At 52.9% G+C, this 24747-nt stretch overlaps 1 protein-coding gene and 1 long non-coding RNA gene across 7 annotated transcripts; one reads left to right on the top strand and one right to left on the bottom strand.

Annotated features, from left to right (window-relative positions):
• Window positions 1–3302: 3302 nt before the first annotated feature.
• On the top strand, window positions 3303–13626 carry IFFO1 (intermediate filament family orphan 1). Of its 6 annotated transcripts, none has more exons than XM_050974982.1 (9): window positions 3303–3991; window positions 8861–8921; window positions 9008–9103; window positions 9312–9452; window positions 10407–10573; window positions 11055–11175; window positions 11872–11964; window positions 12155–12285; window positions 12866–13626. In XM_050974982.1, exons 1-9 carry the CDS (start codon window positions 3303–3305, stop codon window positions 12972–12974), a joined length of 1608 nt encoding a protein of 535 aa, XP_050830939.1. In that variant the 3' UTR covers window positions 12975–13626. The 6 variants fall into 6 exon arrangements, with proteins under 6 accessions (XP_050830939.1, XP_018763776.3, XP_050830928.1 ...); XM_018908231.3 differs by having other exon boundaries at window positions 11869–11964; XM_050974971.1 differs by having other exon boundaries at window positions 10383–10573; window positions 11055–11163.
• Window positions 13627–13772: 146 nt separating this feature from the next.
• On the bottom strand, window positions 13773–24511 carry LOC127059658 (uncharacterized). Its single transcript, XR_007777663.1, has 3 exons — window positions 24311–24511; window positions 24026–24122; window positions 13773–22227 (listed from the first exon to the last, which is right to left on the bottom strand). It is a non-coding gene; the product is annotated as an uncharacterized LOC127059658 (long non-coding RNA).
• Between the last annotated feature and the right edge of the window lie 236 nt (window positions 24512–24747).

The raw sequence follows: 24747 nt of genomic DNA, 5'->3' as shown, positions 1-24747 counted from the left end.
GCTGGAAGAGTTGAGAGTTTACACAGAAATACTTCAGCAGTGCTGTGCAAGGGAGAAGGTACCACCGAGGTACTTGGAGGGAAAGGGGAGCAGGGAGATGGGGTACAGACACACCAAGGAGACCTATGCCTTCCAAAAGGATCCTCTGTGAAAGCTGTGCTGCTGATTTGGACAGGTTTCACCTATGAAATACCTTTGCAAGGAGGGTGTGTTAGCTACCAAGAGCTTCTGAGATCTGGTGGAGGAGGAGCATCTCAGGCTAGTAATGGATGTTACAGCTGGGCAAAGACAAAGGAGACAGCTGGATTTCATAGGGGTTGGCAGCTGGGAAATCTACCTTGAATTGCCCATGGAGGATAGTAGTAGAGACTTAATCTCTTTTTACTGTTCTGTCAGCAATTAGAGACAGAGTCCCACACAAGTATCTGATCTGAACTACAGGAATTTCCACTGTCTGTTTTGTACAGGGCAGTGCTTCTTCCTTTGCCTTAAAACCTGTGGAAGATAAATACCACCATGTTTGCAAGTAAGTGTCTTTTTTCACATTGGCTACAGGAATGATTTTAAGAGCTGTAACGAGCAGCTCTGCATGTCAGCAGCTGCAGCCCAGCAGTGCCACTGTGGGCCCTGAGCTGATAAAGTGGGAGCAGGAACAGTAGGAGGGTCTGGAGAAGTGTTAGGTGAACCAAGAGGGGAAGATGAGGAGGAGGAGCTGTTGTGCTGCAGTGAGATTGAGGCCCAGAGGAGCGCTGTGGTCCCCTGGGTAGCAGGATTGTCTCTAATTTCTGGGCTTCTGCAGGAATAACTAGAACAGGTTGGCCCTTTGCCCCAGTCATCTTCTGCATCAGTAGGAATCTTTTACCCCAGCAAGTATCCTAAGAAAACAAAGTTAGAGAAAAAAGGAGGCTCCACATTGCCTCCTGTCCAGGAGGCAGCAGGAGTGTTGGTGGGAAGAGGTGCTGGAGGTCTGTAGCCCAGTCTCTGCTGTAAGTGAGACTGTCCCAGCACTAGGTCACACCACTGGATTTGCACAGCTGAGCCCCAAGAACCACCACAGACAGAGATCTCACCACCTGTTCCATTGCTGTGCTGGCCAGCTGGTAAAAAAAAGCTTTTCCTGATGGATGGCATTTTCCTTCCTCCACTGGCATTTCATTAATCAGCTCCACTTGCTGGGTTTCCCCAGCTAGACAGGAGCAGAGCTTGGGAAGGCACGTGCTGCACAGTTTGTGTTCTCTCACCTGTTAGAGAGAGCTGCTGTGTGCAGCTTTTCACTGGCTGCACACAGCAACAGCAGATCCCCCCAGTCTGACCTTGCTCACCCAGGTCCAAGGGTGTGGAGGGGTGAAAGCAGGTGTGTCAGGGAGGAGGCTGTGGCAGAAAGCACGGGCTGCCAGGCACGCAGGCAGGCTGTGGCAGCATGGGGGGCAAGTGGCAGGATGTGGCAGCAGGAAGGAGGGAGTCAGCGGTGGCTGAAGGTCACATGCTGGGGGGTTTCCGAGCTGGAACTGTCACTGCTGCTTCAAAACAATTTTCTTGACTGGGATCCCTCTTGTCCACGTGTCCTTCTCTTTTCCCTGGGCGTTTATCTGGTAGCATTGCTGCCAGGCACATTGCTCCCTACCAGCTGCTGTTGCAGTGCTGGTGTTTGGAAGATGGGGATCTCTTCTGCCTGCCCACGAGGAAAGCCTTCCTGCCCTCCTCTCCCTGGACAAAAACACTGCTTGCCACTGCTCAGCCTCCCTAGTCAGAGGCAGAGCAAAGGAACATCTGCTTGAGAAGAGGAAAAGAGTTAAAAAGGAGGTGACAGAAGAGGAAAGCTCACTTCTTTCCCAAACTAAGCCCATCTCAGAGGAAATCCAGTTGGGTTCCAGTGGTCATGGGTGTGCCAGGGAGGATGCAGATGGTTACTGGTGGGAGAGGAAGTATAAATGCACTTGGGGGCTGCTGTGGGGAGCCGTGAGTCATGGGCAGGACAGGGGAGATCAGCAGGCCACAGAATATAACTGATGCTGGACACGGCAAGGGAGGAGAGGGGAACAAATTCCATTTGGACTGCTCCCAGGTCAGGATGGCAGAATAGTAATGGAGGGATGGAGGAGACCTGGAGGAAAAGCAGCAGGGAGCATGCAGCAGGCAGACTCTCAGTCAGGACCCACAAAACTGGCCATCCTCAGTGGAGCCGGGAAGTTCGGGCAGTGTAGATTGAGCTATACCTTTGGTCCCAAGGGAAGGGCTGTAGCACAGTGCCCCACTGTAGCATGCCCAGCTCCTTCCACAGAGCTCAGCGTAGTGTGGTGATGGGCATCTCTGAATTCCAACCCACTGCTTGCTCACCCCTTGCTGATGGCTCAGCTGACACATCAGAGGCTGCTTTGCGCAAGTGCCACGCTCGGCTCAGCTCCTCAAATCCTGGGGGAACGGGCCAGGAGCACACAGACAGCAAGGGAACACAGGTGTCCACATCCATAAAATATTTATGTAGTGATCGATTTGTGCGCAGTCTCCTCCCACCGGATAATGGGGTGAGGGGCGACGCCAGCGCTTCCTGCAAAATTCACCTGGGGTCGGGCTCAGGGGGTAAGAGGGAATGACCTAAAGTAGGCTGAAATAAGGAGCATGAAACAAAAGCCGAGGCTGCTTTGTGAAAAAGGAAGGAGGAACCCGGTTGCAGGCCAAGCATGACATCTGAGAGGCTGCCTCCATCCACACAGCCTCCTCTGCCTCTGGCTCGCCATTGTCCAGCGGCAGCTGCCCGTAGGCGGGCTGCTGGCACCGCAGGGGCAGCGTTGTCTTGGGGGGCTCCGGAAAGCACAACGAGAGGCTTTGGGGTGCAGAGGCGAAGTTATGCCTTCTTTAAGGGGGACAGCTCTGGGAAAGCACTAAATTCTATGAAAAAAAAAAAAAGAATAAAATATTAAAAAGGAGGCAGAAGCACACTGTGTTGCGGCTGGGCTAGTTAGGAAATCGGTAACAGGCGGGGCTTCAGCTAGCGGTGCCGGAGAGGGACTTCCCCCCGGGAATCCTGCTGGACCGGGCCCTTCGCCCCGGGGCACCCCGAAACCCTTCGGGGAGGCCGGGCCGCCCCTCGGCGGAGGGAGAGACGGGGGCGGCAGAAGAAAGGGAAGTTCTGCCGCGTCCCCCGTCTGCTCGCTCCGCCCGGGGCCGGCGACAGGAGCGGGGGCGGCTCTCGGCGCCCGCCGCCGCCGCATCCCCGCCGCAGCGGAAGCCGCGCCCCCGCCGCCGGGGCCGGCCGGGCGCATCCCCCCGCCCGGCGCTCCCCGCCCCGTCCCGCCGCCGCCATGAACCCGCTCTTCGGCCCCAACCTCTTCCTCCTGCCGCAGGAGCAGCAGGGGCTGGCGGGCCCCGAGCTGCCGCCGCCGCCCGCCGCCGAGCCCCTGGGCGGGGAGCCGCCCGCCGGCCCCTTCTCCGCACCGCCCGCCGCCATGGCCCTCCGCAACGACCTGGGCTCCAACATCAGCGTCCTCAAGACGCTGAACCTGCGGTTCCGCTGCTTCCTGGCCAAGGTCCATGAGCTGGAGCGGCGCAACCGGCAGCTGGAGAAGCAGCTGCAGCAGGCGCTGGAGGAGGGGGCGGGCGGCCGCGGCCGCGGACCCCCGCGCCGGGACCAGGCGGTGCAGACCGGCTTCGTGGGTCCCATCCGCACCCTAGGGCTGGGACTGGGGCCGGGGCTGGGGCTGGGGCTGGGCTCGGCCCGGGCGCTGGGGTCCCCCGGCTCCCGCCCCGGTGGTCCCGGCCAGCCCTCCGCCTACTCCGCCGGCTCCCGCTTCATGCCCGGCACCATCTGGTCCTTCTCGCAAGCGCGGAGGCTCGGCCCGGGGCCCGAGACCACCCTGGTGCAGGGACCCGGCGTCTCCTGGGTCCACCCCGACGGGGTGGGTGTGCAGATCGACACCATCACCCCCGAGATCCGAGCCCTCTACAACGTGCTGGCCAAGGTGAAGAGGGAGCGCGACGAGTACAAGCGCAGGTGAGAAGGGGCGGCGGGAGCGAGGGGCACCAGCGGCATTCCCCGCGGGACCGAAACTATCGCCGGGGAGACTGCAGGGCTCTGCTCGATGGCCGATGTGAGCGGGAAGCAGGGAGGGAAGGCGACGGTCCTGGCCGGACTTCTCGGGAGCACGGGCTGCAGGCAGCGTGAGGAAAAATGTGGACCCCTGAAAGCATTTGTTTGTGCCTGGGTCTCCTCCCTTGCCACCTGGTGTGCGAACCCTCTCGGGATGTTCGTTGAGCCTTTTTCCATCTTACCAACGTGGCATGAGGGACTAGAAATGCTTTTCCAGGCAGGGAAGGAATAACTCCGGGAGCTGTGTTTTAAAGCCAAGGGGATCTGGAAATGCTCAGGGAGGAGGAGCAGCGTGAAAGTAGGTGAGGAAGGTGGACATGCAGCAGTGAGCGGGTTTGGATTGGAGAAGACTGCCGGAAAGGAAAGAGTTCTCTGGATGTGTCGGAAGGTGTCGAGATGCCCCTCAGCAGGGTGGCTGGCCTCTCCTAGGCCCTTTCCCTTGCTAGTGCTCTCCAGCTGGCCCCTCAGCAGCAGAGAACCGAGGCAGAACACCCCCACTCCTCGGGGGCTTTCCTCCCGACCCAAAATAGCGGTGGCTTGGCATGTGCCTTGGAGAAGGGTGAAGCAGAATGCAAAGCTAATCTCTTGGCCGGTTCTTCTTTCCCGTGCAGGGTGGCCGCTGCTCTTGCCTCTTGCTTTGTGTCAGGCCGGTTTCCGAGGCTGCTCCCGGATCTGCACGTAGGATGAGCTCAGGCTGGGCTGGCGTGGCGGGGTCAGGGCGAGAGCGGCACTGCCGACTGACACCACCCGAGCCGCTGGTCTGGGGTTTTTTCAGAAGTCACGTCGTGACGATTTAGAAGGAGTTAGGAAGTTTGTGATTCCACACCCAACTCCCACGGGAGCTGTGCCACTGCCCAGATCTGCACGGCCACGGGCTCCAGCGCCAAGATCGAGGCTGGGGTCCAAGATGACACCTTATGCTTTTGGCTTTATAAGGCTTAAGCTGAGCAAACTTGCCTGTCAGATGCTCCAAAGGCACTGAGCAAGGCACGTGGAAAAGAAGAGTTGGCATCTCTTCTTTCCCACCAAGTGCTGCATGTACCTAAGGGCTTTTATTATTAAGCCAGTGGTCAGGCTCCTTCTCCAGAGGGGAACAGCACTCCTTGCATTGCATTTTGCAGATCAGAGCTTGGGAAGCTGGAGCCAGGAAAGCCAAAAAAGCTTGAGCCTCAAAGTGGGTCAGCCAGAGGGGGGACCAAGTTGGGTTTGTTGGTGCTGCTGAAACTTTGGGAGAATGGAGAGCTGAGCAGGGTTGTCCTTGCTCAGCTCAGCTCAGCTCTTGCTCAGCTCTGGCAAGTGAGCTTCAGGGAAGGCTGCAGAGGGGGTGACAGAGGAACTGCTGAGAGAGAGATGGGGGGGCACCACAAGCTGCTGTGAGCCAATGTTATTGGTGGGATCTATTTTTGGAGTGTGTTACCAGGAGCTGGGAGAAAGCAGACCCCACCTCCAGACCCTATCCAGCACTGGGAACTTTGTGACTGGTACAGCCAGGTCCCAAACAGGGAACAGAAGGATTCCATTTCCACACCCTTCTCCATGCTGGGGGCTGACACCAACATCCCTTGGGAGCTAAGAGTTCCCTGCCACGGTGGGCTGTGATCTGCCATGGGGACAGTGCAGCTGGTGTCATGCCTTTGCCACCTGCCTGGAGACAGATGGAAGAGGCCATATTAACACAGGACTTCCCAGTTCTCTTACCCATGGCTTGGGTGCTGCAGCTTGTGCTTTGATCCGGACAGCGTTGCTGCCGTGTGCCCCACAGCACTTGGAGCAGTGCAGCAGGAGCTTCTCTCTGGATACACAGGGCCTGAAATTCAGGGATCCAGGAAGGCTGTGGGGGCTGTAGGGAGGGATGAGAATAGTTGCAGCAGCAGGAGAGAGGCTCACAGGAGCTGCACTTGGGAGGAGCAGGCTGAAATTAGATGGCCTGGATAGGGGCAAAGGGTGCCTGTGAGTATCACACAGACCTGCTAAGTGCTGGGGATCTGGGAGTCTCATCAGGTTTGTGCTGTCTGCTACACCAACTACTTGTATTCACAAGTAGTTCTAATCCTGGATGTGGCAAGGACACCCTGGAGGTGTGGAATGAGCAGTGCTACAACACGGTGTGTTAGAGTCACCGAATGGTTTGGGTTGGAGAAGACCTTTAGGGGTTACCCAGTCCTATCTCCCTGCTGTGAGGTTTCACTAGATCAGGTTGCTCAAAGTGCTGACCTTGAACATTTCCAGTGATAGGCCATCCACAACTTCTCTGGGCAGCCTGCTCCAGTGTCTCACCACCATCACAAAAAAATGTTCCTTATGTCCTCCAATCTAAACCTACCTTCTTTCTGTTTAAAACCTTCACCTCTTGTCACTGCAGGCAAAAAGTCTGGTACAAAGACTCTCATCATTCTTATAAGCCCCCTTGTTTATTAAAGTGCTTCAAGAAGGTTTTTGTCGCTGTAATTGCCCTCTGAGGAGCTGTGCCAGGCTGCAGGGCCATCCCCGTTGGAGTGAGCTCCAATGTAGTTCAGATGTGGCAAGAGGGGGGATAAGTGGAGCCTCAGGCCCCGAGCAGCCCAAAGCCCCGGTGTGCACTGACCCTGCAGGATGGGGTAAAGCACCCCAGTGCCTGTGACAGTGAGCAGGATTTTAAGGATGGGGGAATTGTTGATTTTTCTCAGTGAACTTGTTGAAGGGACACACCTGGCCGGGACAGCGCTGCATCTTTCCACATCCCTGGCTTTGGGAGAGCTGTCCCCTAGCTGGCAAGGAGATGGTCAGGTGTGTGTGCAGCTGGGACCCTCCTGCCCTTGCTGTCTGCCTTTGGGCAGGTTGTTGCTTTGCAGCAGTGCAGGAAGGAGCTCCCCTGTCCCCTTGGCACAGCGGTGGCCATGGGGCTGTGCGGGGCAGCCTTGCTTCCAGCTGGCAGCGACCTGGCCGCGGCTGCGGGCGTACTGCTGCAGGCAGGTTATTATTAGGAGTGGTGCATTGCAGGAGGGAGCAGGGGAGAAGGAGCCAGGCAGGAGATGAGGGAGAGAGGTTTGCAATGGATGGGTGCACGGATTTGTCCCTGGTGGGGTGAATCGCTGTTTTCTCCTGCCTTCTAAGTGTATGTGACTTGCACTCGTCTTCCACAGCATTGGTGTGAAATGAGCTCTTACCAGGATCTGCAGCTCTGCTTTAGGTCCCCAGTGAGTCTGGGCTATATAGGGACCCAGAGGGAGGCGGGGACCAAAAAAGAGGCAGTGCCACACCAAGAAAGATGCTGAAATTTTTTTATTCTGGTGGAAGGCGTTTTTGTCCCTGGGGAGGGAGGCTTTGTTTGAGCAGTTCCCATATAAGGGCAATTCTACCTTTTAACTTTCTCTTTTCTTTTCCCTTCATCTCTCTTTCCCCAAAGGGATGGAAACACCCTTTGATTTCCCTTCTGAAGCTGTGGTATGGATCCAACACCAACACGAGGAGTGCACACTTTTGTCCTTGTTTGAGTAAGGAGCAGCATTGCTAGCTTTCAGAGCTCAGAAATTCACAAGCCAGGGCTCTCCCACGTCGTCAGATTGTCCAGATACCCCGAGATAACAAATGTGAGGGCTTTTCATATGCTTTCTGGCCTCCTAGATCTTAGGATTTATTGTTCAAACTTGGTGTGGGTAAGTGAGAGGAGAGATTTTTCACATCCTTGTGCAGAGTCGGAGTGTCTGTGTTGGTGCTTGCAGGCATTAAATAGAAACCAGACCTCACAGCACCAGGAAGAGCCCAGCTCTGGTTGCTATCCCAGAGTGATCTCGCTATCTCAGAAAAATCTGTCTCTCCCAGAAGAGCCAGGAGCTGGGTAAGAATGCAGCAGCCCTGCCCCATGCCGCATCGCAGCGGATGCCAACCTCCTGCTCTATGGGATCATCATTTAGCCAAGGGCAGCACGGCTTGATGGCCTCCCAACAGACCGTGGGCTGGGCCAACGCTGCAGCGAGACCCAAGAGGTTGAGCTCATGCAGTGAAATGTAATATAATAATTGCTAGGGGATGTGTCTTTGCACAGCAAGGCTGGGCACCTTGCAGCTCCGCTTTTTGCAAAGCTGCAGAGCCCAATACCCACCGGACAGCCCGGCATAAAGTGGCACAATCCATCCTGCTCCCTCGTGGGATGACACGGTGTTCTTTAGTCCAACCTGTTACACAGCAGTAGAGCCAAGGAGTCTTGTGCCCCTGCCCAGGCAGCGTGGCTGGCCCAGGGCAGCCTGGGCACATCCTGCACTGGGACAGGCAGAGGAGCAGCCCTTGGTGCACGTCGTGGTCACTCACGCTGTGAGGTGGTTCTGTGTCAGGATCAGGGTCTGTGCTTCTGGACAGCCTGAACTGCAGCGCCGCAGACACACAAACGTGGTCGTAGAAGTGATGCAGATGGGGGCAACTCCCCAGTACATCTGCAGAGCTGTTGTGGGGGCTGGAGCTGCTCTGACCTAGGGCTGTGAGGGGCCGTGGGCCAGCAGGGCGTGCAGCCCAGCTGCCCTGCAGAGCCTGCGGTCGGTGTCCCCATCTCCCCCCAGCGCAGGGCGGCGGCCCTGGTGGGTGGGGCAGCGTTTGTGGCCGGGGGCCCGATGGGCTTGGCAGCTGCCATGGTCCGAAAACAAGAGGCCGTGCATTCCTGGGCACGTTCTCCTTCCCGGCCCGGTGCTGCCATCCCCCCCTCTCGGATAGCTGTGGGGTGAGCAGCTGCCGCTCCGTCCTCTCCCTTTGGCAGCCAGCGAGGCGAGGCCGATGGGATCTGACCGGCGTTTGTCTCCCTAGATGGGAAGAGGAGTACACGGTGCGTGTCCAGCTTCAGGACCGAGTGACTGAGCTGCAGGAGGTGAGCCTTGCTGTTCCTCCTGCCCCTGCACCCCGGCTGCCCCACACTGGTGCTGATTTGCACATCTCTCTCTCTCCCTGGTACAGGAAGCCCAGGAGGCTGAAGCTTGCCAGGAGGAGCTGGCCATGAAGGTGGAGCAGCTCAAGGCAGAGCTTGTTGTCTTCAAGGGACTGATGAGCAATGTGAGTCCCTAATCCCCCTCCAACCCCACAGCAGTGTCCAACCCATGTAGTGTGGCTGTGTAGAAAAGCAGTTCCATCCAGCACTGGCAGGGCTGGTCTGGGGCACAGCGAGCAAAGCAGGGATGAGGGGGAACATGGGGGTACCTATTGCCATCGGTCTTGCCTAATATTCCTCCCTTGTCCCCTTCCTGCGGTGCCGTGGGTTCAGAACATCACGGAGCTGGACACCAAGATCCAGGAGAAGGCCATGAAGGTGGACATGGACATCTGCCGTCGCATCGACATCACTGCCAAGCTGTGTGATGTGGCACAGCAGCGGAACTGCGAGGACATGATCAAGATGTTTCAGGTGAGAAGCGCCCGGTGCTGCTCCCGACTCAGCCACCAGCTCTGGGGAGGAGAGATCCCAAAGGAGGAGGTAGAGGAGACAACACCAGCCCCCTGCTAGGGGAGGCACTTGGTCACCCTCGCCCTTGCTCCTTCTGGTGCCTTGCTTTCTGTCTCTCTCGGGAGGACCAGGCAAAAGGGCACAGAGTGGAGGTGAAATGCTCCAGATGTTGCTTTGGACATCAAGAGTCCCCTCAACCTCTTGCTGACCTGTTGTGTTGGGCCCGGGGACCCCACAGTGCTAGGGGAGCAGCTGCAGGAGGGAGACAAGTTGCTTGAGTGTCTGTCTCTAACTCCATCTCTCTCCTTTCCCTTCCCCTCTCCGTCATCTTCTCTCTGTCTCTCTTCTCTGTCTCTGTCTCTTTTCTCTTTCTGGATGTTGCTGCTTTTCTGTCTCGCTCTTTGTCCCTACAGAAGCAACTGGTTAGTTCCATTCAGTTGAGAAATTTAAAAAATTTTAAACTTTCTTTAAAAAAGGTCGGCCTATAAATATTGACATATTTCACCTTTTTGAGATTGTCTCTTTTTTCCTGTTTCTGTCACTGTGTTTCCCTGTCTCTGGACTGGGGTGGTGGGGATTTGAGTTTTTCTCCAGTAAAACCACATTGGTTTTTTTCTCATCAAATTCATAGATTCCATCTTTAGTTGCTTAGTTTTAATTTTAGAAAATGCTAAAACCATGTTTTATCCATTGCACCCATCTTTAACCTGATCATAATGAGCCCATCTCTCTCTCTCTCTCTCTCTCTCTCTCTCTCTCTCTCTCTTTTCTTCCTTCCTTTCTTTCTGTCTTTCTCTCTTTCCCTGCCTTTCTGTCCCTCCACCATTCCTTTCCCCTCCATCTCCTGCCCACTCCCTGCTCCTGACCTCGGACCCGGCCTCGTTTCTGTAGTCTCTGCACTTGTCTCCCGTTAAGGTCCCAGCCTCGGTGGGGCGGAAGCGGGAGCGGGAGCGCAGGCAGGTCAGCGACGAGGACACCTCGCTGTCAGAGAGCGATGCCTCCCGGAAGCCCGACGAGGAGGAGGAGGACGAGACCACGGCCATGAGTATCAATGAGGAAATGCAGAGGATGCTGAACCAGCTGTGAGTGCGGCTGCTGCGCACCTCTGCCCGTGGTGTCCGGCCAGGCTCCAGCACCAGGCTCCCTGCTGGTCCTGGGATGGGGAGGGCAAGGGTGGTCTGTGGCTTCCCTTCCCAGGTGAGGGCGAGATGAGAGATGCTGCCATGGAGAATGGTCACGCTGTGCTCTGTGGCACAGTGGGACTGACCCCCTGGGAGACCTGAGCCACCTATGCCGAGAGTGGGAGCTGGTGCAGCTCTTCTCCTCTTGCCCCTCTTCCTGCTTTTTGGGAATTTGTGCCTGGATTTACTGGGGCTGTTGATCATAAAGCCAGCCCCTTCTCCATCAGCTGTTGCCTTTTTGGGCACACCTGAGTTCACCCTGGCCAGACCCCCTAGAGCTGCAGCCCTGCCCGTGAGCGGGTGCAAGGCTTTGGCACCGACACAGCCTCCTGCCTGCTGTGCTCTCCTGCTGGGTGCTGACGTGCTGTTCCCTTGTGCCCAGGAGGGAATATGACTTTGAGGATGACTGTGACAGCCTCACGTGGGAGGAGACAGAAGAAACGCTGCTCCTCTGGGAGGACTTCTCTGGATACGCCATTGCAGCCGCAGAGGTGCAGGGGGAGGTAACAGTGGTGTCAGGGCCCTGAGGTCTCCTTGGGTTGGGACGCTCAATCCTGCCTGAGCCTGGGAAGATGCTCTCTCAAAGACCAGATTTCAGCCCCTTTCCCTTTGCAGGCCTGTACAAGATGCTTTCCTGCCTTTTCTGCATGAATACATTACAGCATCCCTGTTGAAGTCTCCTTTTCAGAGACAGGCCAGGGACCTGTAGACTGAGGGGTGTGCTGAGGGTGGGGTGCACACATGTGGGGAGAGCCACAGTCCATCCAGAACAGAACACTTCTTCTGGCTGGACTGGTCTCTGGTGATCCTTGCTCATGTTCTCCAGCCCACCTACCCACTGTGCTGCAAAACTGCCCAAAAAGAGGCCTTGGTGTCTGGCCAAAGCCTTTGTCATCCCAAATCTTTGGTCCTTGGCAGTCCCCTGGGGATGGCTCATGCTCGGGCATGGTCTCCAAATCTTCAGTGCAATGCTGGGCTTGTTTGGGTTGATGTGGTCCCTGCCCAGTGTGGCGAGTCCCGAGTCTCTCAAGTCCATGTTGGCAGGATTGACTCCTGTCTTATTTGTACTACACTGTATATATTTTATCCTCTTTTCCCAGTGCTGCCAGTTCTTTCTCTGATTTGTCTCTCTCTTGCCTTTGGTTCCTCATGTTGGATGCTTCCCTGCCTCTAAACCTGCTGTCTGCTCTCCTCAGCAGCAGGATGACAGCCTGGAGAAGGTGATCAAGGACACGGAGTCGCTGTTCAAGAGCCGCGAGAAGGAGTACCAGGAAACCATCGACCAAATAGAGGTGGGAGAAGGAGGAAGTGGGGGAGCCATGGCACAGAAGGGTGTGAAATGGGGGAGTGGGTCCCTGGGGGAGGGAGACACAATGCAGGAGCAGGTCACTGGTAATGTGGGTGACAGCCCTTGGTCTGGCCATGCCCGCTGCCCTGCACCACATGCCCTGGGATCATCTCCACACCGTTTCCCTTGAGCAGCTGGAACTGGCCACAGCCAAAAATGACATGAACCGGCACCTCCACGAGTACATGGAGATGTGCAGCATGAAGCGAGGCTTGGATGTGCAGATGGAGACTTGCCGGCGGCTCATCACCCAGTCTGGGGACAGGTGAGTTCCAGCAGGGACACCCGTGCTCTGGGTCTGAAGCCGGGGGGGTGGTGGTGAGAGGCAGCTGAAGGACATGGTAGAACTCCTGCCCTGCCCTCATGTGGTGTGGAGAGAGGGCAGTTCCCAGAGGCTGTTGGACTCCTGGCTGGCCTCCACACAGCTCATGGTGCTGCCTCTGCAGCAGGCAGGAGACACACAGGACTCACTGTGAAGCCAGACCCCCCCTGTGGAGAGAGGAGCTGCCATTGTGCAGGGACATTGTGTAAGTCCCCAAAGGCCTGTGGAGCCAGGGTGGCTCCAGGCTGGGGACCCCTGTGGTGGACTTCCACAGACCCCTAGCCTTACATACCTTGTCAAGGTCCTGCTCTGGGCAGGCTCCCCTAGCTCTGCTTCATGCTCTTTTTTGGTGTCCTCTGGAGCACCATCCCGGCTCCCAGTGATTCCTGCTGACACACACCTGCCCAAAGGGGCGCTTCAGCTTCTGTCCTGCTTTCTCTGGCGACCCCTGCCCACCCCAGACTGGGTCCTTTCCCTCCCCCTGGGCGATGCTGTGACTGCTGCCCTTTACTGTTCTCTGCAGAAAGTCTCCTGCCTTCACCCCGACCTCCAACAGCGAGTCAGCCCCGAATGAGGAGAGCGAGGAATCTCTCAGCGAGCGTGATCCCCCCAGCGATGCTTCCATCAGATAATGCGGGGAGGCCCGGCTCCCTTGGACCCCCTTCCTGGCACGGGGTTGCCTGAGTCACACCTGGGAGAGACTGTCAGGGACGTGGAACTGCTGGTAAACGTCTGTCGCCCAGGCTCACTCCCGTTTTGGGGTGCTTGGCAGATCCCACACGCCCCCTCACCGGATACCTTGCAAATGGGAATAGCTAGATAGACTTGAGGGCCCTTGCCCAGGCTGCTCTGCCTCCAGCCCCTTCTCTATTCCCTTTCCCTGCTTTGGTTAAGCCGTGGTTCGGGCAGGGAGGCTCCAAACCTGCCGTGGTGGCGTTCTGCAGGACGTGTTCCCAGGCGCCTCCAGAGCCACCTCCTCCGGCCTCCGTCCTGGTACACCTGCCCTGCCCCTGCCCTCCCTGCGCTGCACGGAGCCGAACGAGAGCCGTACCTCCCTGCAAACTGGACCTGACACTGGTGCCAACTGGACCGAGCCCGGGGCTCTCCCCGTCCTTGCTGCTGGCCGGGCACCTGGCTGGCACTGCCCCCGCCGTGCCGGGCACCCCGAGCCTCCCAGGCCTTCTCCAGGGCGGGGGCCGAGTCCCGCTCACTGTGCACTTTGCTTTGCTCACGTCTGTGTTACGGGGGCGAGGTCATTAAATGGGACGATTTCCTTTTCTACAGCTTCGCTGGGTGTGGGCTCTCCTGTGCTGCCGCGGGCCAGGCGGGGCTTGGGGTGGGGCTGGCGTCCCTCAGACCCCAAGCCCGCATCTCTGGGTCTCCCAGCAGGAGTCCCAGGTGGGACTGGCAGACGGGACAGTGGTGACATCCCTGTTCTGAGAGCCATTGGCCCTCAACAGGCTCTGGTGCTGCATGGGCTGCCTTGTTTTTAGCCTGGAGCATCATCAATGCAGAGCTGAAGGACTGAAAATGGAACTGAACCTGTCTTGTGAGCCTCTTCATGTTTCCTGGCCTCTTCTGCCACACCAGGGCATCCCAGAGCACCTTCCTTCCTGCCCTCAGTCCCATATCCATCCTCAGTGTAACTGCAGGGGGGATCCCCTGTCCCACCATCTCCTGTGGCATTTTCCTGGCTGGCTCCTCCAGTGATGGTGATGGGAGGCTGGGGCCTGGCAGGGTGTCAGGAGGGAGTGAGCAGCCTCCAGAGAGGAAGAGTGATCCCGAGAGGCAGTGTGATCCCTGAGAAGTGGACACAGCCTGCACAGCCAGGGCGGGTGAAGCTCTAGAGAAAAAATGCTTCCCACTAAAGGAACTGAAGGGAAGAGAAAGTACATGGAGTAGAGTTTTTGGATCATCTCTAGGATTAGGTGTGGAAGATAAAATGGGGGCTGAGGGATGCAAGAGATGCTGCTGGGTGCTTGAGCTGGGAGCTCTGTGGCATCCACGCACCGCGCAGCACAGTGTCTGTGTTTGGGCAGGGTGAGGTGCTCTGCCCGTGCCTGCCCCATGTGTTAAGGCACGTGTTGGCATTTCAGCAGGAGATGAGCTGGTTAGAGCGGGCAGGGAGGCAAGTCCCTGCAAATGGCAGAAGAATTGAGCAGGAAACAGGAAATCAGGGTGCAGGTGCTGGCCAAAGGCAGTTCCTCAGCCTGGGGTCTGCTGTGGCTCCTGACTGGCATCTTCACTTCTTGCAGGAAGCTTGGAAAGTGTTTCACAGGAGCAGCAGGGTGCTGGGAAGCAGCAGAAGCCCTGGCTGCCTGTGGGTGTGTGGATAGATGGGAGGTGTGTGCCTCAGTGCCTGCCATGGCCCTCACCTCTATGCCACCTTGTTCAACTGTTCCCATTTCTTTCCCTCTTCCCTCTTTATTTTTTTACCTAAAAGAGCTAAAGCCAGAGGAAATATTTTACTCTTTCAGTTTTCTACGTTCAGGTGATGATGCCTCACACACACAGTAGATCAGGGATGACTTCCTATCCTGTCTGGAGGCTCTTCAGATTCATGCAAATCCCCGTTCCTGTGGGCATCTTTGCAGTGTTTTCTGCTCTTTCTCTCCCGTGGAGAGTTCTGTGAGTGGCTGACAACTCCTGGCTTTCCCCGTGCATAATCCAGGACATAATGCATGCCTTTGCCTTGGTACTGCTTAAGGAGCCCACAAAACTGCAGATGCGTACCCTGAGAGATTTCAGGAATGAAGCACAGAAGGACTGACATCTCTGCCTCGAGCAGTCATTGCCCAGAGGAGCAGCAGGTGCTAGACACCCATGTCCCAGGACACGTGGTGGCCCTGGTCCCACACTGCCTGCCAGGACTCCATTTGCAGTGAAACCAAAATCCCTGCCACCCACTTGTGCAAAATGCTGTTCCCAGGTGAATTGTATCACCAGCAAGAGGCTCTGTTCCCCCACCAGTCTGACAGCCTCCCAGATCTCTCCAGCAGGATAGCAGCATGGATCCTTTGCCTCAGCAATTCCTCAGTGTGGGAAGCACAGCCCAAGGCCCCTGGTGTTAGCTGGGCCACCTACCTGTCTAGCTGTGGTGAGCCCACATCTTTGATGCTGAAATGAGATGTGGTCCCTCCATCTACTGAGTTTTTCTCTGTGGGCTCCTTTTCCTTCTTTGAGGAGTATCAAGCCTGCTTTTCTCCACCACGCTCTCTGCTGGAAACTGTGATGTCCAGGAACTACGGAGTGGTGTGTTGCTTCTTGAGTCCCTAAAGTCACCTCTTTTCCAGGACACCTCTCGGCAGTGCCTGCTCAGGAAGCAGTATCAAGTCCTGTCTGGCTCAGTGTCTGTGCATTAATGTGACTGTTTAATTCCCAAGAACAGTCTGAGCACAGACTGAATGGGGTTCCATGGCAGGATGCATCTGGGCAGTCCCTCTGCCAGCAGTCAGCTCAGGACTGTGGCTGCTGAGTGCTCACCTCTCGAACCTTTGTCCAAGACCGTCCTTTTAGGGTCATAGCTCTGGACTGGGCAATAAGGTCTTCCCACTGAATATGTAGGCAGACTGGTTCATCAGCTTATTACCCCTCAGGAATGTTGGAAGGAAGATTCTCCCTTGGGCAGGGAGAATTGGGTTAGAGATCACCTAGGGGAATGAGATAGCCACAAATCCATGGCTCTTGTAAGGACGCATCCACAGTGCTGAGGAGTTGCTGAACACCGTAGCAGTCATCTTTGAAGGGTCTGACATCAGGAGAGGGGCCTGAGGCCTGGAAGAAAGCAAATGTCACCCCACTCTTCAAAGAGGCCAAGAAGCAGGACCCAGGACACCAGTCAGCCAGTCAGCCTCACCTCAATCCCAGCAAGGCGATGGAGCACCTCATTCTGGAAGTTTTCTATAAGCATGTGGGATACAAGAAGGTGAGCAGGAGAGTCGGCTTGACTTCACTAAAGGCAAATTATGCTTGACCAACGTGATTGCCTTCTACCACGAGACAGTTGCCTGGATGGATGAGGACAGAGCAGGGGATATTGTCTGCCTCGACTTGAGCAAGGCTTTCAACACTGTTTCTCACAAGATCCTCATAGACAAACTTAGGAAGTGTGGACTGGATGAGTGGACAGTGAGGTGGAGTGGGAGCTGGCTGAACAGCAGATCCCAGAGGGTCATAGTCAGTGGCACAGGGTCTAGCTGATGGCCTGTCACTAATGGTGTCCCACAAGGTTCAGTACCAGGCCCATCCTTGTTTAGCTTACTCATCAATTATTTGGATGAAGGGTGATGCTATCTCATCATGTTCATTGATGACACCAAGCTGGGGGGAGTGCCCAATACCCCAGAGTGTTGTGCACTCCTTCAGAGGGACAGGTTGGAGAGATGAGCAGAGAGGAGCCTTGTGAAATTCAGCAAAGGCAATTGCAGGGTTCTGCACCTGGGGAGGAATTGCCCCATGCAGCAGCACGGGATGGGGGCAGACCAGCTGAGAAGAAGCTCTTCAGAGAAGGACCTGGGGGTCCTGGTGGACAAGAAACTCTCCATGAGCCAGCAGTGTGTCCTGGTAGCCACAAAGCCAGTGGTGTCCTGGGATGTATTAGGAAGAGCATTGCCCACAGGGCGAGGGAGGTGAGGCTCCTCTCAGCCTTGCTGAGGGGAATCTGCAGTGCTGTGTCCCATTCTGGGCTCCTCCATCCAAGAGAGACATGGAGCTCCTGGAGCAGGTCTAGCAAAGGGGAATGGAGATCATTAGGTGAGGAAGTGCCTCATGAGGAAAGGCTGAGGGAGCTGGGCCTGTTCAGGCTTGGTAAGAGTGTCTGAGAGGGGACCTCATCAGTGTCTGTAAGTGTCTGCAGGCTGGGTGTCAGAGGAAGGAGCCAGGCTCCTGTTCTTGGTGGTGCCAAGAAGACATGAGACAACAGGCAGAAGGTGGAACACAGGAAGTTCCACGTGAACAAAGGAAGAACTTTACTGGGCAGGTGTCTGGGCACTGGAGCTGATTGCCCAGAGAGGTTGTGGAGTCTCCCTCACTGCAGATATTCCAGAACTGTCGGGGGGCAATCCTGTCCCATGTGGTCTGGGACAGCCCTGCTTGAGGACAGGGGTTGAGACCCGATTACTCCAGTGGAAGTCCCTTCCAACCATTCTGGGATTCTGACCAGGCCCACTGAATTTCTTGAAGGAAACTAGCAGATATTCCCACAGAGAGGAGGGTGGGGAGCATCACTTTCCTTGCACCTGACCACACGAGGGTGGGATGGTGCTTTACTTGCTTCAGAGGGTTCAGGAAACCTAACCACTAAGCAGCCCACATCTTCTTCCTTGTGTTAAGTGAACCTGCACCCTCCCTTCGCTGATTCCTGGATCCCATCTCTTTTAGATCATATCACTGAGAGAGTCTGACTTGTCTGTCCAGTCAGTCAAGGCCCTGTATTTTCCACCCAGCACCCTTCTGCTGGAGGCATTTGTCACTCATCCCACATGACCCATGGTGGTGTGAGTTGGCTTTCCCCATATCAGGATTCCTTGGAAGGACCTAAATGCAATGCTGACAGCCTTCACCAGAATGCCTTTGGATTCCAGCTAACCTGTTGTATTATTTTATCACGTTTCTTAGTCAAGAGTTAGGAGAGGACAAAGCTGCATAGAAAGGTGGTTTTGTTTCTCAGTTTGATCTGGAAGCTTGACTTTCCTAAGCCTTTTACCTCTGGCCATACTCTTCATACATTTATGGTTGCTGTGTCTCAGGTACCTGTGACACAGGGTGTTCCAGAACTCATAGGTGATGACCAAGTAGGTCAAGTACTCTGGCTACAGGGAAGAAACCTCCTTTCAAGAGGAGAGAACACGAGAATTAATGCAGAACACGGTGGAGGTACTGTCTCATTGGAAATACAGCTGGATGATGCAGGGACAGGCTCCTGAAAACAACTGGCAAGCTGCTGCACATGGTGATTTATGTTAGGAGTGATGGTAAAGCCATCATGATCAAGCTGGACAAATGTCACAACAGATGGGAAGAGGCAGCATTTCCAGCTTTGAGAGCAGACTGCAACTGGGCAAAGTGCAAGAGGAAATAGAAATCATCAGGGTAGGAAGAAATGTGGTTAACTGATATTTTTCAGGGTCACAGCCATATGGTAGAACTGCTAGATCAGTCTAACCTGTTGGATAAAGGAATAGGCAAGAGCCATTGTGAATTTGGTTTACAAGCGATGTTAAAAGTGATATTCACTCTACAGCTGATAGCCAAACATGCTCTGATGCACAATTTCATCAAGGCAGTGAAGGGTCTTCTATAAATACTGCTGAACACCCCCAAAAAACATGTTGATTTATTTTGTAAGTACCTCCCTGCTTTGCTTGACAAGAAAAATTGTGTTGTCAATAGGAAACTTTGACTTGGGATACCAAAGAATATGCTGTGCCAGGGGGAATTTCTCATCAATTTACAAGTGATGGAATGCCCAAGTAAGGCAATGATTTTAGATGTCCTTATGACAGATGAAAATTGGGTAAAGATTGATGGTTGCCTAAGGACAAGGGATCAACCGAGAAACAAACTGAGACATCAGCCAGAACAAAATGTCACACATTTTGTTGTGAGAGCTGTGTGTTGCCCTGTAACTTTTCCTTAGAGTGAAATAAGTGAACTTGCAGATTGTGGAAAGAGCAGTATTTTCCCAGTTTTTCAAAAGGCTGTGATTTAGCAAGATAAAGATAACTTTCAGTGAGTGAACTTCCTTGAGTAAGTGGCCATGTGACAAAAGTACTTGGAAATAGGAATAACTAATAGAAATAATAATAAAGCTTGACCTACGTTAACAAAAAATAATCCTTGTAACAACTACAGCAACTATGGTCAGGAGAAAAGGAATAGAGGGAGAGCAAAATAATTTAGCTGTCTGTAAAAAGGTCTTCAGCTGCTCATATCACCTCAGAGAAAAATAACAATACTTGAGTGCTTAAGGAACTAAAATGCTGTTCTAGTTACATTTAAAGAAAAACAATCCTAACAGAAATATTTTCTTTTTATTGGCTGAAATCGGGAAAATAATCAAAACAAGGCAAAAAAAGAAAAGCACTCACCAGATGAGTCTGCTCTGTATAGGAAAAATGCAGAATGTGCTCAGAAGGGAATGATGAAGCACTTTCCAGGCAGTTAGCAATAAGGAGCATCCTTGACAGGATCTCCAGCTGAGCACTGCTGCAGTTCCAGGCACAGACGACCTGGAGCACAGTATCCTGTGGGGTGCATGGGGTGCTGTAGGGATGAGCAAGCCCCCCCACAAAGCCCGAGGCTGCCTGGGGAGTTGCAGTGAGCAATGCTGAAAGTGAAGCACCGTCGCTGCCTTCCTGCAAACGCCGCTTTGCACAGCGCACTAACCTCTACACTGAGAAAAAAGCACTGGCTGCTGAAATCCATGGTTTGCTGAGGTCAGTTTTTAAAAGCATGGGGGAAGACATTTAAAGAAAAGCCTGGGTGGATGGGCAAGCAAATGACGTCAGTGCTTAGTCTGACAGGGCATGGACAAAAGCCAATGAGAAACCAGTGGAGGGGGGAGGAGGCAAGAAATCATGAAGGAATGGAAAAAAACTACAGTTGGAATAATATTTATAGAAGGACAAGGAATTGACAGACAAAACTGATACCATTTTTGATACCTAGAAATGATACAAACTCTCAAAAGGGCTAAATATCTTCGTCAAAAGTGCTAAGAAGCATCACAGAGTATTTCTGAATAGGGTCAAAAGAGAAGTTCTGTTGCCAGACATATATAGCCATGCACAGATACATCCAAGAGCAAGAAATAGTGACTGACCTTGCCTGGGAGAACAGAAGGGTTGGAATGACCTTTCCCTGCTCCTAGGGAGCAGGGCTCATGTGCAGTCATATATGCAAGTTCTCAGCCAGACACTGAAGATGTCTTTAAACATCTTTTATCCACACGTTACATTGGTGTCCTTTGTCCTGCTTTGCATCAGAAGTTGGAATAGATGGACCAAAGACTTCCAACCATGGAAAAAAATGCTTTGAAAGTGAAAAGTTTAGTTACTTTGCTCCTAAAAAAAAAAGACAAGTAAGCATTTTTGTACAGTGCCTAAAGTCACTTCATGCTGTTGTCTAGATGGCAGTTTAGTCAGGCTGATAAAGGTGTACAAGGATTCTGAGGAGATGGGGAAGCTGGAGGCCATGTGAAATTTGGTACTTGGTGTCCAGCACCTAAACCAGTATCCAACTTGGCAGCTAAAAAACTGGAGATTGCAGAGATTACAAACCACCTTTTTTTAAAAAATTTTCCCCTTCTGTTGCAGGACTCAGACCAAGGTCAACAAAAGTTGCTCACTTGTTTGTTGGAGGTTTGGGCAATGTCAAAAGAGGGCTTTGAGTCCTGCATGTAGTATTCCTCACTTAGCAACCTTGAATTTCATCCAGCATTTTAATAACCCAGTCACTCAGTCACAAGATCCTTCTGCATCTTTCCACAGGCTCATTCAGGGCTGAATGTTTTTGGTCATTTTGCATAATCAACACACCTTGGCACCCCGTGCTCCAAATTGTTCTGAAAGTGTTGACTGGTGGGGCAGATGGCCTCAGATACTGGCCACTCACATCTCTGGGTTGCCACCAGCCTTGCCACAAGTTTTCAGCCTGGAGAGGCTGGTCTTCCCTGTCCTCAGGCAGTTCTTTGAAAGGTTCTGCCAGCCTGTTTTTTCCTAAATGCCATTGCTTTTCATCATGGGGAGGATTTGAGGTGAGTGGTGAATTACTTGCAGCAGAGTTACCTGTTCATCCATTTCATGCTGGAGACCACCGAGTCTCGCATGTGGTTTGCTGCCCTCCATGTCACAGACTTGTTTTTAAGTCCTAATGCTTCACTTTTCAGTGGAGGCTCCATCTCATTGCTGCTGAGGAAAATCTCTTGTCTGGCAACACCCCAAAGCTCCTCTGATGGCAAAACATCAACTTGACTTTTCATTCATGGACTTAAGCTTCCCTAATCACTCCCACACCATCTTACAGCTTTTTGGCAGCTTTCTTATCTCCAAGATGCATTTGAAAGAGGTTTTCAGCCTTCCTTTTCTATTTGTCACATAATCTCTTTTTTCTTTTCCCTTTACAATTACTAAGTCTCATTTACTAGTATTTATGAGTTTTTCTTTTGTTTTCATTTGACTACAGCTTCTGCTTTTTGACAGCTGCCTTTTCAAATCTTAGGCTGTGAAGTATAACCCAGCAATACTGTTCCTTCTAGGGAACACTTAATTAACTCCCTCAAGAAGATGATACTTCTGTAGTAAGGTAATTTATGGAGGTAAGTCAGCTGTCCTAGAGTAAGACTTTACATTCAGCTCAGAAGAGTAAGTAACAAATGACTTGTTTTTGCAGCATGTACAACACATTGGGATTGCCCAAAGGTAGGCAGCTTGGTTTTGATGAAATGTGAGCACTGCTGGAGCCTGCAGGGGTATTTGCATACCCTAAGTCATGAACCTGCATCTTGTGAATGGCATGAGTTATGAAGGAGGGTGAAACATCATCCTTTAAGATGTTTGTCTTTTGTAACTGTCATAAGTCTTTCAGAGACCTGTATCTCCTCTTCCTTGCCATGGTCTTGCCAATTGCTTTGCTTCAAGACTGATTTACTTCAGAAGTGGATACAGGATGTTTTAAATGTCCAAGACCTTTTTACACTGTGCTTACACAGTTACCATTTTGTTATGTTTTGGATTGATTTTTCAAGTGAACTTGACTATTTTCCACATCTGCTCAAGCTGGTTTTCACTACGTGGCATCTTCCTTAATGCTGGAGTTTCATGCTGACATCTCAACATGAAGGTGGTCTGAGGACCTTTCTTGGGGAAGCAATGCATGTGTAGTAATCTGTGCAAATGCAAAGAAAGTATAAAATAATTTCTCTGAATGTTCAAAGTTATCATAAAACTAAATTTTCTGTAACACCATTGCTAGTTACCCTTAGCTGTCTTAAAAAAAGGAGAATAAAACATAGAGCTTACCACTGCTAGAAATAGTTGGCTGCCCACCAGAGAAGCTGTTTCTTGGGTCAGCCAGAGAGCTTTCCCAGGTGCATCCCTCTCCTACAATGGCTCTGCACAGTGAGCCCTGGTGCCTGGCCAGCCAAGGAAGGCAGAGTCAACCCTTTAGCCAGGATCAGTGTCTTTCTGTACCTTCCCCTTGCAAGGTGCTCACAAACCAGGATTGTGGCTGCTGCTCTTGGAGTTGGTTTGTCCCAGCCAAGTGGCACAATTGCTTTTCACTACCTTGCTGAATGAGAGCCTCTCTATGTCTGCCTGAGCACCTGCCTTGCCTGACCAAGCATTTCTATCTGCTTTCCATGAAAACACTAGAGCAAACAGAGCTAACCTAGAGCTCCCCTACTTGGGGGAAAACTCCTCTCCAGAGACAGAGGCAGCTGCCACAGCAGATCTCCCATCATTATCTCAATGCCATCCACAGTAATACGTGTCAATTTTGCAAACTGATGGGAAAAAAAATTTACATGGGGTTTTTTAGGTCAGGGTTGGAGTTCTCAGACAGGCTGGCCACTGAGCTAGTTTTTCCATCTGTCCAGTGGGGCCTTGCTGTGGTGCCATCTGTAGGTACAGTGTCTGGATGCAAAATAAGGATTTGGAAGAGCTGTGCATTTTAGAGAGGTTATATTAGAGAGAGGAAACCAAGCCCTCCAGGCAGTCCAAAAGCTGCATGACTAGTTTGCCACGCTCACTCTCCCTGTTTCCATACAAGACCAACCATGTTTTAAATGCTGTGATTCCTGGCTTTCCTCACCTCAATACCATATAATTTTTCTAGGAGAGATGAGATTGTAAAGCAGTTGAAATAATTTTTGAAAACAGTGAACCTTTATTCAAGGCGTGCCCAGCAGCTGTTGGTCTGAGAGTACATACTCTTCCTCCACCCTGAGGCTGTATGACTTTGCTCATTCCGAGAGCAATTTGATCTCAGGTTGGATAGGGCTCATGCTTGTTAAATAACAAGAATTCTTTGCTCTAGAATTTTCAGGTAGTCTTATCTCACTTAGGAAACATAAGGCTTTACAAGTCAAATTTTTTAGGAGAAAAATTTGACTTGTATAAATGCTCCAGCTCTTAACCCAGTTGAAAATATGCTTTACATGGGAAAACAGGACATCTACCCTTCCCCCCCTTTAGATGTTTCAGTAGCCTCTGCACTTCCAGGTTATCAAGCGAGGTGCTGACTGGCATGCACACAATATGCAGGCAGCAGCACACAGCACAGCCATTCAAAGCACCCAGGCACAGCAATCAAGGACAGGATGGGACCAACCCAAGACTCATTTGTAATTTTGACAGGTCTCCAGGCTACACAGCCCCCCCAGCAGAAACCCAGCTCCATCGGAGGGCTGCCTCCAGTGAGCTCCAGCATCAGGCAGCTCCCATTTGACGCCAGAGTTACCTAAAGCTCCCATGACGGGGCCATTTCTGTTGTAATCCAAGCATTTCTGCTGTCCTAGGGCTAACAAGCTGCTCAGAATCCCAGTTCCTATCCAGAGGCAGGTTATTCAACCTCTTCTCTTTGCAAAATAGCTTTAAGTCATCTCCCTCTAGTCCAGCAAACATATAATTCTTATGCAGCCCAGCTGCTGGAGATAAGCAGCTCTAGGAAACCGTGTCCAGCATACCTTGATCCTGAGAGTTTAAATCCTCCAGCTTACGTCCTTGCAGCATCCAGATCAGGGTCTAAAGCACTTGGGGTCCGGACAACAGCTCCAACCGTGCCTGCCAGGGAGAGAACACATCAGCCCTGAGATGCTAAATTAAGCTGCTAAAAATGGGAGGTCCACGTGATTTTGTGCAGTGCATTGCTTATATGTCCTGGCGCTCACAGGTCATGGAAGGCTCCGTCGCTGGCCAGCGGCATTCATGCTTCCAGAACTAATGCAGGGAGGCAGAGGGCTGACACTCACCTTGCAGAGATTTGCTGCTCAGCAGCTTAACTGCAACTGCCCCTCCTTACGCACAGAATTAAGCCAGAATTAAGACTGGCCACCACCATGCCGACGATGGCCTCCAACACGTCCCTCGGCAGCCATTTCCTCTGGGGCAAAGCCAATTCATTTTAAAAGGTAAAAGCAAGTGAAATCCCTGCCTCGTAACACCAGGAAGTATCTTCCTTGTCCCCCGCTGAGGCAAGGGAAGGAGAATTAATTTGTTTCTTGTGCCCTTTACCAAACCAAACGCATGAGTCATCTGCTGAGCACTTTTACTCTGCATGCGCCCATCAGACAAGCAAATCCAGAGCTAGGCGGATGGAGCCACAGAGCCGCTTGCCATGCTACCAGGCAGAGTCCTGCCATAGAGCACAGCCCTGCACCACCCACACCTTCTATTGCCTCACGGGCTG

This window comes from Serinus canaria, chromosome 1 (assembly GCF_022539315.1).
Source record: "Serinus canaria isolate serCan28SL12 chromosome 1, serCan2020, whole genome shotgun sequence".
Classification (NCBI taxonomy): Eukaryota; Metazoa; Chordata; class Aves; order Passeriformes; family Fringillidae; genus Serinus; species Serinus canaria.
Note: the sequence above shows the minus strand (reverse complement) of the source record. Positions and strands in the feature narration are given on the sequence as shown.